General features: G+C 42.5%; 1 protein-coding gene across 6 annotated transcripts in view; it reads left to right on the top strand.

Annotated features, from left to right (window-relative positions):
• The window catches only part of LOC310953831 (transcription factor COE3), a 66,268-nt gene extending 58,765 nt beyond the window's left edge, over positions 1–7,503 (top strand). For 3 of the 6 annotated variants that reach the window (XM_083923057.1, XM_083923058.1, XM_083923059.1), the window contains exons 12-16: positions 3,985–4,050; positions 4,272–4,443; positions 4,852–5,037; positions 5,464–5,631; positions 6,856–7,503. In XM_083923057.1, the coding sequence (XP_083779183.1) occupies positions 3,985–4,050; positions 4,272–4,443; positions 4,852–5,037; positions 5,464–5,631; positions 6,856–6,887 (624 nt within the window). In that variant the 3' untranslated portion in view covers positions 6,888–7,503. The remainder of the gene's footprint in view (positions 1–3,984; positions 4,051–4,271; positions 4,444–4,851; positions 5,038–5,463; positions 5,632–6,855) is intronic. The other 3 variants (XM_083923060.1, XM_083923061.1, XM_083923062.1) reach the window with 1 other exon arrangement.
• Positions 7,504–16,304: the final 8,801 nt, after the last annotated feature.

Consider the following 16,304-nt stretch of genomic DNA (forward strand, 5'->3'; position numbering starts at 1 on the left):
CACAGTCCCTGTGGAGACAGGAAACAACACCTAGACATGAAATGTTACTCTAATTTCAACTGTAAACGTAGACCAAAAGGTAAAGTACACTTCCCTTTGATATCCGCATGGTTTTCTCTATCTCCGCAGGCATCAGTGCTCAATCTAGCTACACTGTTTCAATTTTATAAAGTCACAGTGTCTTTTTCGAAATCCGCATCTTTAGAACAAAGAGAGCAACAATGTTAAATACAACATTATTACAGAGAAAACCTTGCTTCTTTACCTTGAATACAAAGCATTCTTGGCTGTGAGACAGATTTTGACGCTGAAACCAAGATTAGTTTCCTGGGTGTGCATATACTTAATATAGCACGGTCTCCCGGCCTTTGCATGAAACAATCACAGAGTGAGATGAAACCCTGCACTTCCAATAAACAACATAAATATTTGATTTGCTCTCTAATGGACCCAAATATGGGGTTCAGGGGGCATGTAAATGATCCCACCAAGTGATTCGTCATTGTTAAGCTTGCCATCTGAGGGTCAGCTCACGGGGTCAAAAGCACATTCCCAATAAAACAGCCCGCGGCGGGCTGGCGCTTGCATGTACATTTGGAATGAGAACAGAAACAGCATATAGAGAACAGCCATTATAGGGTGCAGGTGAGGTAGGGAGACTCTATAAAAAGAAGATAAAGCTGGAGGACGCACGGTGTGCATTAGCAGAAAGGCAAATCGACACCAAGTACACTCACCGCCTCTACCCCCCCCACCCCCCCACACCACCATGACTTCACCCTCCAGTTGATAATATTACTGCGCTATATTGATTTCCACCAGCCTTCTCCCTGGGACCAGTAAGACACGTGGTAATTGTAAGGAGACAGAAAGCCAATATGGGAGTGCTCATGGATAGCAAGGGATGCACGCTAATATTGTTGCTACACAGAGAAAAATAGGGGGAAGCTGCCTCTGATTGAAGTTTACCTCGTAATTCTAAGACAACATCGTAGATGACAGTCTGACCCTGTGGGAGGAGTGGAGATATAAAAATTCAATGCAAAGTCCAGGGTGAATATGAAAGTAATAAGTGTGAGCAGTCAAGTGATGAGAAAGGAGATTGGTTTGCGGGCATTGCGTTAAGTGAAGAGAGACTTTGGAATTCACCCTCCTTTTTAAGATCTTGTTATAAAACAATTTTCTATTCATAATATAAAAAAGACAATTTATAATACCATTTTGTGCCCTCTGGCAGTAATGGACAAATAGACTGGATATCACATTATATCACACTCAATTTCTCTCTTCTGTAACAAATTAGATTCATTATGAAATTAAAAGTGGAAACTCAATATTGTTTTATTATTAAGCTGATTGCTTTGGATTCCTTTCTTTCCTCCCAAAATGAGCATAAGCCCATTCTTTTCCAATTCTTTGTGTAATCCACAAGGAGAAAATATTACAAATGTGTTCATGTCAAGCAATTACCCATGTATTTAAATGAATCTCTCTTCCTGTGCTCTTTGAAGTACCTTCATCTAATGGCCCTATGCTTCTAAATGCATTCATTACCTCAGGCTAGAGCTAACAGAGTAATTGCCTTACAGTTTTATAATGGCATTAGCACTCGAAGCTACATAACCTAGGCCCTCTTTTATTAACTGTGATAATATAAATACAACATCCATGTTAATCTAGTGCTTGAAGAATCACATGCGGGCCATTTTAGACCGCCTCCCCTTATTGTTAGATATTCTTTATAAACATCATTTGTTATGGCTTCCTCTCATTTTTTTTTCACGCCAATAAAAATAAAAAAGGCCTCTAAATCTGAAGTGATTTGTCATCTGAGCAGCTCCATTTAAACAGTTGTTGAACACGAGACCTTTATGCAAAGCAAGGCAAACAATAGCAGAAATCTGTCACACATTTGTCACAGAACAACAGAAATCATTTGAGGCCGTTAATTGTTTCAATTTAACATGGTGTGTTCTGATATGTCTCCATGACAAGAAAGCCAATTACACTTATGCTGGAGTAGTATTGAGATTTACATGGAAATGCCCTCAGAACACTATTCCCTGTTAATGGTATTCACAGCGTGAGCTGATATGCATGAAAGCGTCTCGTCAGAAGACAACAAACTTCTTCCTTGATTGGGTGCAGCACTTCTCATCATCCTCGGATATGACTAGGCTGCACTTAAGCATAGCCTTGCGAGTCAGCTTGGTTAGTTAAGACACCACGCGGTAAACGACAGATTAAGGATGAGAGGCAATATCGTTTTCTCTCCTCCTTTTTCCAAGCTGTCCTTATGTCACTGCTGCAAAGTACCATATGGACAAGGAGGGTGAGGACGTTTTCCAGAGAATGAAACATGGCTTGCAAATGCGACAGTCTTAATTGCTTTAATTGTTGTTTAAAATTGAGAGCCATGTAGGAGATCTTGAAATATGATAGAATAGATTATTGGTAATTATTAACTGCAGACAAAAAGAAAGAAAACCACTTTATCTCACTCAGCAAGAGAGAGAGAAATCTGTTCTGCCTGATGAGAACACATCAAGACAGCTGGTCCTCTCATTTAGTCTACCTGCCTCACGACAACCATAATTCTTTATTTGTATGCAAACTAGATGCATGCAACGTTGAGCATACACACCAATTTCAGAGGTAAATGCCCATTCTAAGAGCCACCCATCCGGTAGCTAGGGGTGGATTAAGCGATATGTTTCTATAAGAGAGCATGGCATTCGCTGGAAGTGGCTTCTACAGTGATTCATCTTGATAAATCAAGCACTGTGGTAGATATGCTCCTCAGGATGAAAGGGGCCCATACACACACTCCGTACACACTACATACGCTGTGCCTTGGAAATGCAGGCCAAGTCTTGGAGGCCGCTGTTTGAAGGCGCGAAGGCTGTGTTTACATTCATTTACGGCAGCTGCCGTCTTAATCCCACACTGCTATTGCCAAGTGATGGAACACTTCAGACAAATTACAGAGGCCCGCAAAAGAAAACACAGCGAATGTGGGAAGAAAACAAGCGCCATCTGAGATGTTTCTGGTGACAGATTTGCATTGCTTTTAACCAGGGTTCTAACAGCACAGTTGACAAATCTCTGCTCTACAGCAGGTGACAACAAGCGAGCATTTTAAAAAAACACACGCAACAGTCATGTCTGCAACTTGCCTTTGTCAGATTAAATGCACTCTAAAAGGAGAAGAGGGTTTTCATGGAGCATATTGCCTTCTGTATTATAGAAAACAAAGAGAGCAGTCTGGTTGCTTGAGAGGGATTTAATTGTAAGTGCTGAATTCAAAGAGCAGATAAAGACACACGAACGGGCCAAACCCCACCTAGCTGGAAGCCCGAAACAGAGTGGGGGGAACAGGATCTGGGGCCAACTCATTTTCAGTGTTAAGAGCCAAAGCAACACAGCTAATCCGCATTGTCAAGCGGGGGCAAGCATGCAGACATGGATAAGACCACATCCTGAGCATCCGTGTCCCCAAGGCACAAGCACCCAGCTCTTGCTGGATGGGAAGTCATTTGTGAAGTCCTTTGCAACAGCCAGTCAAAGAGGTTAATTGAAAAATTCCTTAATGTCATTACAACAGAACTAGATTAACCCAGAGCTAATTCACTTTATTGTTCTGAAGAGAGGGGACTCAGCGCTGAACTCCAGAGCAAACGTGAAGCCCAGAATCAGGGTGAGGTGTTGTTTTTAAAGGACTATGCCAGTTTAATTAAGATAGGGAACATTATTCACTGCTCTGCATGGTTGGAAGGAGCAAAGTGGTAGCGCTGTATAAATGCATCACCGGTGCCTCTTAAATCAGGGTGGCTTTTACTTAGGTTCTTGAATATGTAAACATTTCTAAAGCTCTCCGAGACCCTGCTGTTGTTTTTGATATTGTTTGTTACCGTACGGACCACTGGGGTCTCAAACATAATCTGTTTGGGTCTTAACATTTACTCTTCTTGTTTTCCTCATCAGGAGGTGCTACTGAAGAGGGCGGCTGATCTCGTTGAAGCTCTGTATGGAATGCCCCACAACAATCAGGTCTGTATCCACACAGCTGCTTAGACCTCTGCTAAATAAGGAACCATTGTAAATTTCCTGATAGTACCACCAAAGGGTATTTTCATCACTATATCTGGAACAATGTAGGCTACATGCGTTGTGAGTTAACTATATAGCCATGAACCGTGCATCAAAGCAACAGCAGAGCTATAAAAAAACACCATAAATAACAAAACCTCTGCCTTCTCTGCGCTTTTCAGGAGATCATTCTGAAGAGGGCAGCTGACATCGCCGAGGCCCTGTACAGCGTTCCCCGCAACCACAACCAGATCCCCTCTCTCGCTAACACAGCCTCCCACGGCATGATGGGAGTCAACTCCTTCAGCAGCCAGCTAGCAGTCAATGTGTCTGAGTCACAAGGGAATGACCAAGGTATGGCTCCATAATTCGGTGGTTCTCAAAAGTGGGGTCCAGGGACCTTCTGGGGTCCTTTAGGGGATTCCAGGGGGTTTGCAGCAAAATGACAAGTAGTTAAATTTCACTGTTTTTTTCACTCATTAAAATGCAAAAAATTATAGAAATTATGTTTTTGAACAGCGGGTTCAGTACCCTCATCCTCACCTATAATATAGGCAATTCAAAGGGTCCAATTAAGTGCCAAATTCCTTTCTTATTAAACTGGCATCTGCAGTATGTGCTGATATAAAATTGTTTGATTGCAGCAGTAAATCCCCATTATCATTTACTGTAATCAGTGCACATTTCCCTGGCAAAAACTGTACCAAAGGGAAGAAATGAAATGAATGAATTTCCCTTTTCTCTCTCACGCATGTTTTTCAGTGGGCTACAGCCGGAACACCAGCAGTGTGTCCCCCCGGGGCTACATCTCCAGCAGCACCCCGCAGCAGTCGAGCTACAACTCCGTCAGCAATAGCATGAATGGCTACGGCAATGCCGGTATGAACCTGGGAGTGCCAAGCTCCCCTGGGTTCCTCAACGGATCCTCTGCCAACTCCCCATATGGAAGTGAGTAGCTTGCCACTATCGCACGCTGTAGTAGCACTAAGCTGCTGCTGATTTAATTCCAGCTCCCACATTCGTTTTCACGTCTATGAATCACTTCTGACAGGGTTATAACATTATTGATGGTGATAATATATTACTATTCATTCACAGTGGCTTGTTTAGTTTCAGTACTTCGGAGAACACACATGTAGCTCAGAGTAGCAGGAATATTCATTTTTACGTGTATTTCGCCATATGCCACCTGTATTTGTTCAACCGGACAAGATGTTGATGGTAGGGGCCTGTGAGTACTGATCGTGTATCCCCCCTGGCAGTAATACTATCCTAGCCTTACCTTAACTGCCCTCTCCCTCTCCGGCACTACTCACAGCACGTTCTCACTCTCACCCCTCCCTCGTTCCTCTTCCCTCCCTATCGTCTCTGCAGTTAAACAAAAGAGCGCCTTCGCCCCTGTGGTCCGACCCCAGGCCTCCCCACCCCCCTCCTGCACCAGCGCCAACGGCAACGGACTGCAAGGTGAGCCCCCCTCACCCCCTCATCCCTTCCCTACGGACTACTGGTCAGATACCGCTGCTCAGGCCTCTGTCCGGTTCGGTGAGGGATTAATCATTACAAATATATGCATTTTGACAGGCCAATTTACACCTTTCAGTTCACACACACTCACACAGAGCATGCCTTTGCACACACACGCGCAAGTACAGGACTGCAAGCGTCGTCTCGCGTCTGTGCAACGTAAACATACATCCTTGTTGCCCTTTCATACAAATGATCCGCTCTGATGTCGCAGGAAAAGACCTTCCCCGAATTGTTTTAGTAATTATGTTTATTAGGTTTTGTGCATGTGTCATGACCAACATGATTACTTTGAAAACAAGCTTAGCCGTAGTGTGTGCCCCAAGATTAATAACATTGGGCTTAATGAAGTGGGAAATTAAAGTTCATCTTGCTACACGTTCATACTTATTAATACATGTTGTGCAGAAATTAATGAGCAATGCCTTGCCATCATCTGCGCTGGCAAACTTAAAAGCATTTCAACCATGACTCTACAAATATACTCACAGCAATATAATAATATGTCATCCCAACACTTCACTAGTCCCCTAATTGTTAAAACGTGTGAAAGTACTGAATATATAAACTCTCAGGGTGAGGTACAGTTGCTAATGATATCCTAAGCAGATGGTCCCGGTAAAATAACGGAAGCTACCTTTGATCTTGCCTAATCTCTCTTAGATAATGACGCAGAATGTGGAAATGTAGGACTAATACGCTGTGCAGTGCTGGAGAGTGAAGGATAAAGAGACATGGGGAGGAAAGGAAGTGATAGAAGGAATCTGAGGGGAGTCTGAGGAGTGTCTAGTACTGTAGCTTTGTGGCATTGTGGGAAGTGACCGTGTTGTTGCTTTGCCGTCACCACGGCCGCATCTCCTGGGAGTCTGGGCCACTGTTTGCCATTACCCCAACGCCAGGAGAAATATCACACATAGCAAGACTGGCATGCTGGGGGCTGAAATGTCAGAGCAGGAGGGAGGTTTTCAAACTCTCCACGTTAGGAGGACGTGCAGCAGCAGGCTGGCGGACACGGCAAATACTCACAGGCACATACGCAAACAGGCACATTAAGGCATACACTCACGCACTTGTGCAGTCAGATGGCTAGGCACACACACACACACATGCACATATTACACACATGCATGCATGCGCACACATACACTTAATTACAAAATGTTAATAAATGTTTAATATTTATATCCATACCTGTTTTAGGCAAATAAACTAACCTGTTTTTTCCTTTTTTTCACCCTCCAGCCATGTCCGGCCTGGTTGTCCCTCCAATGTAAATGCACTTTGATCATCTCAAGCACCAGTCTACACATTACCACTTCACAGGAGCACACAGCAAAAAATGCTGGTGTAATGTATAGTCCACCGCTTGTTCTGTTTTTAAAGATGAAGAATTAAAAAAGAAAAGAAATGATTTTTTTTCTTTTAAATGACTTTCGCAAACCTGCAGAAAAGAAGGATTTCAAGAGGAACAATATTTTTTTTTTTCTGTGGGATTTTTTTCGTCTGTTTATTTTTTTCCCACCATTTTATCACCCTTGAAGAGGACACGGGATGATGAAGGGTTTATTTTGTATACCTGTCCGGTTGTGCTTCGGCCTTGGATATGTCCAATCAACCACACATTCAATACTGGAAGGGACTCTGTGGACTCACCATCTGGTTGTAAAGTAAAAACACTGATGTACAGTACATTTGCCAATGAACTTCAGAAATTGTTTTTTCTGTTTCAACTCTCTTTTAATAGATTCACAACAGTTGTGTGTCTTTATAATGTGACTTTTTGTATTTTTATGTGTGAGAAAAATACACAGGGGCCAAGACAGTTTGAATTTCAACTGGAAAATATATGAGATATATAATGTAGAAAATCGATCATAAAAGTACAACAAATACGAGTAAAATGGGTGGGGCTGGGTGGGTAAGGTTGTATCATGTTTCATTCCTGCATTTTAACTTAAATTTTGTAATTTATTGTAGCTAGAAATCATCTTCAAAAGTTAAAAAAAAAATCCTCTTTGATTCAACAAGCACACTGATGTGTACAAAACACTGCTCTGTTGATGAATATGATGTACTTCCATGTCTAGAGCTTCCTTTTAAGCAAGTGTGTTTTGCCATGTTTTTCAACTTTTTTGCTAGCACTGTATATTAATGCATTCCTAGGCTACTGTGAAGTCTGTTTCTTGTTGATGAGGAGCAGTCTCCCCCTTCTAGCTCCAACTCCCTTATGTGTTTTATATGTGGTTAAAAAATTGTAGACTATTGTGATATTGCCAAACTTGTGCTAAATATTTATACATCTGTCTTTTTCATGTTCTTTTAGATCAACAAAAAAACGTTTAAAAAATTAAAATCCATTGAGAATGTAGGAGTATAGTAGTTCATCGTCATATTTCTGTTCAAACACACACTTGCGCTCACTGAGGGAAATTTTGTAACATATCAACTATAAATAATGTATTTATCTCTGAAATTTTGTATATTGCTTTTCATTATGTATGTATTAATCGTCATGCCCTTAATATAGTGATGCAGCACAGATAATTCAGCCAAGAACTGTTGCCTTCATTTGTTTTCTTTTTGTATTTGATGAAATGCAATGTAATTTCACGTGTATCCTCAAAAATTTGTGTTACTCCGTCAAGACTCTCTGTCCATTTTTTTTAAAGGGGAAGTCAAACTTCATTGTTTATTTTTATATTGATTTTAAATTATCTATACAGACCATTTTGGAGAAAACTTTGTTGGTTGTATTGTCAAATAAATTGTTTGTGACCCATATGATAGTTGTTAAGATCCAATAGAGACTAATGTGCATGAGGGACAACCTTGGAGATAAAAGAAACACTCCATTTGTGGTTGTATTTTTTTCTGTTTTGTAGAATGTATAGAAGTCATTTTTACTCACCACTTATGACTCTGCCACATAGCTTACATGTGTTTACAGGGAAGAAAATTTAAAAATGTCAACATTTGGAATGGAAACAGAAATGAATAAGTGATGTTTTATTAAAATTTTCAGTAAAAACACAATAGCTCCTCAACTGTGGACTTCTTCAGCTTAAAGTACAGTTTGGCTGGCAGACAAACTGACAATCAGAACAAAGAAAAAAAAGACAATAGAAACTTCTGAAGACAAACCTGTGATTCGTCTGTAAGTTGTAGTGTTTAGACTTTGCCATAGAGATAACTGTAAACCTGTGGAAAAGTGTAACATACATAAAATATGAAAACTGCTCTTTACTCATAATTCTTTCAGCAAAGCACTCTGACATTGTGACATATTCCTACTGGTCTTTGTATCAGCATATCGTGCATCTGTGGTGCTTCAAAGGTTCATTGAAGTCATTCATAAACAGTGCAAGCTTTTTATTCAAAGCAGCCCAAATGGGGCTCATTCAAATCCCTCATTTCATTGCATTAAGCCACCTAGTTAATAAAGAATCAATACATTGAAAGAGCAAGGTTATCCTTTGTCTATAAGGGCTGGTATCGTTTTGAACCTCTTATAGTTTGAGCGCTGAAAGGGGGGCCACTGTGAAATCTATACTCATCAAGTGGGTCAAACAGAAAGATAGAAGTGTTTGAGGGAAGAATGGTGGTGCTCCTTAAAAACAACTGAGCATCTTATCTGGCATCCTGAGTGGTCGCTGAGAGCAGGTCAAAAAATGTCAATTTCTCATCAAGGCAACATTGTCCGAGGCCACCTCTGCCTTTAATGCACAATTAAAAGACGGCAAACCGGAGTGGCAATCAGCATATCACAGCTTATTATGTCAGCAAGCATGCACGGATCTCACGGCATACGGGAGATAGTCCAAGAGCTGCTGATAGTGCAAAGGACAGATGCACTCAAAAGAGCGATTTAATTTACAGCTGCGATCGCCTTGTGCTTCAAATCATTCCCTCGATAATCCAATGTGTCTGATAACAATTGCTACACATCTGCTTCCTGACACTGCATTATCTGTTTCAGATACACATGCTCAGGTTTGGATCTATCGCCTTGTTCACTGCTGTCTCTGTTATTCAGTGACCAAATATTGCACAAACTGTATATTTATTTGTTCTTAACTGGCCAATGCATGAAACCCTGGGAACTGTCTCGCCCCCAGAAACACCAGCCAACAGAGAAAAAAAAAGACACAAAAAGAAAAATGTTGAGGGTACACGTACAATAAAAAAACTACAAGTTTGCTCAGTTGCTGCCACTTTTAAGAGCTCTGGAGCCTGGCAGGCAGGCTCGAGGTACAGTATATTGTCTCAGCAGGTTTCTCTGTACCCAACGACCAGCCACTAGCTCTGCCACACCACTCAATCATTGTGAGAGCCTCTTTATTGGAGAACTCTAATGGCCACCCTCCACCATGATCTTAATGTGTGCATTAAATATTTATAAATCCTGGGTCAATAATGCCCCATAACCAGAGCCTGACAGACCCCCACCGTACCATGTGGCTGCCTCCCTCTCAAACACAGGCTAAGGTCAAGGGGTCATGCAATCAAAAGAGAACGAGGCTTGCCACATCCATATGTTGCCCCTCTTATCAAGACTTTCCTCAGTACTGGTTATCTGTCAAAGGAAAGAAATATTGAAAGCAATATCGATCTTAACTAGCCTTGTGTTGCCGAGGGCCACGCTTCAAACATCTGCTTGTGCATTGTTATATTTCAAAAAAACCTCCTCTCAATAATATAAGCCCGAGCGGTAATATTGAACATCTCTGTCTGACGCAGGCTGCCTGAGCATGACTAATAACCGCGTCATTAACAAGCATCACCGGAGATTTTTTTAAAGTTTATATACAGGACCGAACATTTCTTAATTAGTGCTGGGTTAATTGTGCAGCCTGGCATCTACATGGGTGACTCAGTGGCTTTATGTGACCACATCCAGGCTGCACTCCTGTGCTGTTCAGGTGAAAGATTGTGCTCCGGTGATAGCACACACAAAAGAGCGGCCGGACAATGAACCAGTCAATGGAGAGCTCCAGTTGAAAGCGCCACAATGGCCGTGCATGCTGGGAATTGGGCTGGATGATATAAAGGAATGAAACCTTCATTGAGCCCATGGAGGACAAGCATTCAGAAAAAAGGTTTTGTTTGCTCTTTATCAATCTGCCGTTTCCCATGAGAAAAAACAATTCAAACTGACCTTAAAAAGAGAATATTATGTTACGCATCCACTCCCTATGTAACTCTTATTGAGGGAGTTTATACATTCACTTTTAATGGATGTTGATGTGATAATACCTTTATGCCAATATGTGTACAGTCTCAAGACGGGCCGTGAAACTAAAAGGTTGACGATAGTTTATCTGCTCGGCAGTGCTGAGAAGTACTTTTTAAGGATTTGCTCCTGGACAGACTGGATTTGTGTTACCGCTGAGTGAAGTGTTTTGTGAACGGGGGAGGCTGCAACTCTAGTGAAGTTTATACATGAGTGGGATACTGCCGCTGTGACTCGTAAAAGCTGCACAACTAGAGATCATAACTTTGAGATGACAATGAATCAGAACAGTTCAATTCCACATTTGAATCAAAACAGGGAATCCAACCTTTTTTTTTTTTTAAAACAGTCCCACATTAGCGCAGTCTCCTGTCTGTGAATTGCTACATCAGATAAGAAGCTTCTCCCCTGCTACTATACACTGGGAGTCAGCTTTGCAAGGAAAACTCTAGATCCCCGCAAAGATTTCCACTTCACTCGCTGCAGTCAAGGAGGATGAGCAAAGTATCCCAGTGCTTCAAAATCCATTAAACTTGTATTTGGGTGTCATTTGATACGTCATCAATGTTTCAGTGCATTTCAAATCCAGAAATGCAGGATTTACTGCTAGTAGAACTACAGCATTCACTATATTTTCCTTCTATGAACTTAACTTTGTTCAAAAATTACACTGTAAAGATTGCCTGGTCAGGGAGTGTAAGGCTACGGTGATAAAATAATATCACTTGAACTGTATTTTCTGCCACAGTCTCCACCACATAGAGCTCCTTTCATAGTACCCCTCTGTAGTGCTTTGTCCAGTAGTTCTGGATATGATATCATCTATTAATAATGTATTGGCAATGGATTACATAAAAAGGGAGCAGAAATAACATCCAATATTCATGCCCCCTGAGCTTGACTGTGTCCAATCCGTTTGGCCCATAAAACCTTAGCCCCATTTCCATATCCGCTGTGGGTCACGACAGGTCTGCCGCACAAAGGCTCACAGAGCAGCTAAACTCAGGAAAAGGGCAGTAAAAATCGGGTGGATTTCTGAACCCTTATGAAAAGCCCCCCCCTCCCCCTTTTAAAAAAAAAAGAAAAAAAAAAGTGAAAAAGCCCTTTTCCGATTTCAGCGCCTGTGAAAAACCTGGTACTGTATTTCCCTCTTTAATTGTGCCACTTGAGAAATTGACGTGCCTCTGAAACATGGCATGAATCTCACAGTTATTGCAGTCCCCTTGGCAGGGAATGTTGATACAACATCTGCATGCTATAGAAAGTAATGGAAGTAGCAGAGGTGGCAGCTGCAACTCTACAGGAAGTGTGCCATTTTCAGGCAGTGCTGCTGTGAGAACCACTAACTGCCAGCCTGGTCTTGCAGGCGGCTCTGATTGCCAGGACACTATGACAAACACGCAGGGGCTGGGAGTGTTGCATCCTGGGGGATGACAGCTTCTGTTTGATTGTCAATAAGGCTCATTAGCAGAAAAAATGGAGAATGCGAAAAGAGATTAAATGGCTTGAGACAGGGTCCCCCTCATGTTTCATTATGGAGGATTTATCAGAGCTTTTATTTCGTCAAAAAAATGATTGCTTCTTCCCAAAAAGTGAAATTTATATTTGTAAAAATCTATAAATTCCAGATATTGTAATGAACCACAAGGTGCTTCATTAAAACAGACCCAACAAGTGCTAATCAAGCCCTTTAAACATCATCCACACCTTACATACGGCTCTGTCCTCCCGCTCTGAGCGACTCTCATCTTAAGAACAGTGGCGGATGTTTCCCTCCATCTTAGGGAGGAACGGCCAACAAAGCAGCGTGTAAGGGCCTTTCCCTGAAGAGTCCTTGTCACACCGCGCCAAACCTCTGTGATTATCGTTGTTTTTGCAGAGAGTGTCCATGCCTGCCAATACCGCTGTTCCATAAATGAATTTGGCCCCTCGTCAACGAATTACCTAACACGCAGAACTGTGTATGTGTCACATCCAATTCCAACTCACCGGCTTTGGTGGTGTGTGTCAGCTGGAGGACTTAATCATCAATCGTCAATCATAATAAGCGAAGCACATTGATAGGGCTCCTTTTTTTTTTTTTTTTTTTTTTCTCCGTTCCAACACAGTTAAATAAAGTGTAAAGGCAGAAGTTAAAACTGACCTTGTTAAATTGGGACCACAATTTATATTCCTAATTTAGTGTATGGATTAATTAGTCTTGTGTGTGTGTGTGTATCAGTTTCCATGTGGCGGAGCTTAGGAGCTATATCCACTTCATCAAATCACTGCTCACTTTCATAAGGAAACTCTGGAATGATATCTGTCAGTCTAATCTTGATGTTTTTGCTCACAACGGGCTTTGCATATTTTTAGCTGCATACTTTTAATTAATGCTTAATTGGATGATTTATAGAGAGGACTTTTCCAACATTGGTCGCTAATCAATAACCCCTATCTCACATCATACAAAATTAATCACTATGACCTGTTATCAGGCCTTAATGCAACCGCACACACACATACACACATTACATAGTAACTGGCAAAGCATGCATTTTGCACAAGGCTGAGGAATCTGGCTCATATTTTCCCTCTCCCTGATCCAATCCACTCCTCTCCCCCGTCATATAGATCGGAGTCTGCGGGGGCCAGAGGCGCTGACAGAGCCCAGATGCTCCCAGTCTGTCTGGGGGACTGGGGAGACTGGTGCCATGGGGTCCTGGAGCCTCTGAAGTGCCGCCCCTCCGTCAACATGACCAAGGCTAGACCTGCACTTTCTCCAGGCTGAGACACTCTCCTGACCACGCTGACAACCATGCTGCATAGTCACAGATTGATACATGCAGGGATATGCGTTCACAGGCACCCGCTCTCACGTAATGTATGGTCGTTCATCAGCCGTTCCTAATTAGAGACCCCCAGACCAACACTTGAGTTCATAAGGTTACAATGACACACTGATACAAGGTTAGTAACACACACACGCACACCCACACGCGCACACACACACACACACACACACACACACACACACACACACACACACACACACACACACACACACACACACACACACACACACACACACACACACACACACACACACACACACACACACACACACACACACACACCTACACAAACCTCTCATGATTTACTCTTTCATTTATTCCTGCTCTATCTATCTCATCACCACTGTCCTAAACTTGCTCATATGGAAGGGGGTCTCTTTGTTTTAAACAAAAAAAAAAAAAAAGGCACCATACGAATCCTCCCGCTTTCCCTCTCAAAACACAAAGATCATTACAAGAGCATCAAAGTATGCCATGTTTGAGATGATATTTCTCTTTGTAGTTGGGGCGTAGCATGGAGTGTGTTGGTATTAGATGCTGCTGTGGCAGCTGTCGTGGCTGGCTGCGTGGTGCCTCGATGTCAGGGCCTCCGAGGCCAGGCTGTCCCGGCAGACAGACAGAGGGGGAGGAAACCTGATAGTGCAGCCAAGCCCCAGTCTAATGTCTGTCTATCCAGCTATCTATCCCTGTGTCTATCTATCTGACTGACTGTTGGACACTGCCTATCTGCATGCCGGATACTCCTCTGGCTTCCAAGCAGCAGTGCACTGCTTGCAGCTGAGTTAATATGTTCCAAAAAGTTTCCCTCTTATTTTTTTTAAAGCATACAAACTTCTCAGGGAAAAATAAAAGCAGCTATTTATGAATCACGGTTGCGATGTGGCTGCGGGATTCGCTTCTGCAGGGTCCCCACTAAGCCTGCGACTCGTACCAAGGGGTGCAGGCTGTGATTACATTAGAATTATGAGCCGACATGTATGAAGAGCAAGAGATGGAAGCAAAGAGTGTGTTTGTATTTGATGTGGGGGCAGAAAATTGCTCTATAATGAGGAGGGGTGCCAGGATATGAGATGGGAAGCGGGGAGTTGGAGACAGGATATAAGTTATGAGAAGGAAACTAATGTTAGGAAATGCAGAGGTTGTTGTTGTTGTGGCTGTATAAGCTAAAATGTATCATACTACTATCGGCCATGATTAATACAGCAAAGCCAGGTCAAAACCCTGCACTAACGCTACGGATGCCACCAACCATATCCTTGCTGTTTCTGGGGCTCAAATGAGTGTGTGTCGTACAGTACATGAGGGTGTGTGTGTGTGTGTGAGAGAGGGGGTTAATAAATGTTGAATCAAACGCCGCACGAGACACTCACACTCCTTAAGGGTTGCCCATTAGCGGTGTGTGGGTGCATGGGGAGTTTATCAGTGTCTGGGTGATTTATGAAGTCAGACTCAATATCATCCACTTCACCCACACACATATGGACATACACATGTGCACACACCAACACACATGGCCACATGCTCACACACACACACACACACACACACACACACACACACACACACACACACACACACACACACACACACACACACACACACACACACACACACACACACACACACACACACACACACACACACACACACACACACACACACACACACGCACACGCACTTAGAACCTTTCTCTGAAATGGAGGCAGATATTAGGCCAAAATTAAAGGTTTCACAGAGATTAACAGTGCGGATGATGAGATCGTCTCAGCCTCTTTTAATCTAATTCCTTTTTATCTCCCAGCCAGCATGAGACGGAAATGGCACACATCCACCACAAAATAATGCAGACATAATAATAACAATAATAATAATAACACTGCAACTAATGCTGATGAATACTAAAATACCATGAAAATGTAAAAATGGAGAAAATAAAAAGGTGTGAAATATTTTAAAGAGATTCCTTGGGTACCTAAGCAATTACATGGCCAATTACTGGCCGCATGTTTGAAGCTTTTGATGCTTTTTGATGCGTTTTTTAACATCAGCCACAGACCTCTACAGACATCAGTATCTGTGGTTGCTAAATTCATAGCATTCCATAGAATTTACTTAGCCACAAGCAAAAAAAGGAGGGTGCTTACAGTGCACTTCAGAGTGCGCCTGGCTTAAATGGGACCCCTTGTGGCTGTGTCACAGCTCCCTTCGTTAGGGGGCTGACTGTAGCCTGTAGTCACCACAGGCATCATTAGCCCTCTGTGAAACCACAGACTGAGTCTCATTCTTCATCTGCCTGTCTGCTGCCTCAACATCTACGCTGCGATGGTGCTCCAACGGCAGAGTAAGTGAGTCCAGCAGCACGGCAAGACAGCCACACGGAGCTGATCGGATAAGAAATTCAAAAATGCAGCAAAGTTCAAATGTATTCAGCAAGCAGGCCACTTGAATTGGTTCTGTAAAGGTTAGAGCCGAGGTTATTTTTGGAGGGTGGATTATTAGGCTACCTGGGCTGAACAGAAGAGAATAACTATGGGCAAGTAAGGGTCACTCTGGGGCTGACTGTTCGGAGAATCAAGAACTTAGGGGAGAAAAAGACTAAAACTGTCAATGTTACAACCGATCATCGT

The sequence above is a fragment of the Echiichthys vipera genome (genome assembly GCF_963691815.1).
Source record: "Echiichthys vipera genome assembly, chromosome: 11".
Classification (NCBI taxonomy): Eukaryota; Metazoa; Chordata; class Actinopteri; order Perciformes; family Trachinidae; genus Echiichthys; species Echiichthys vipera.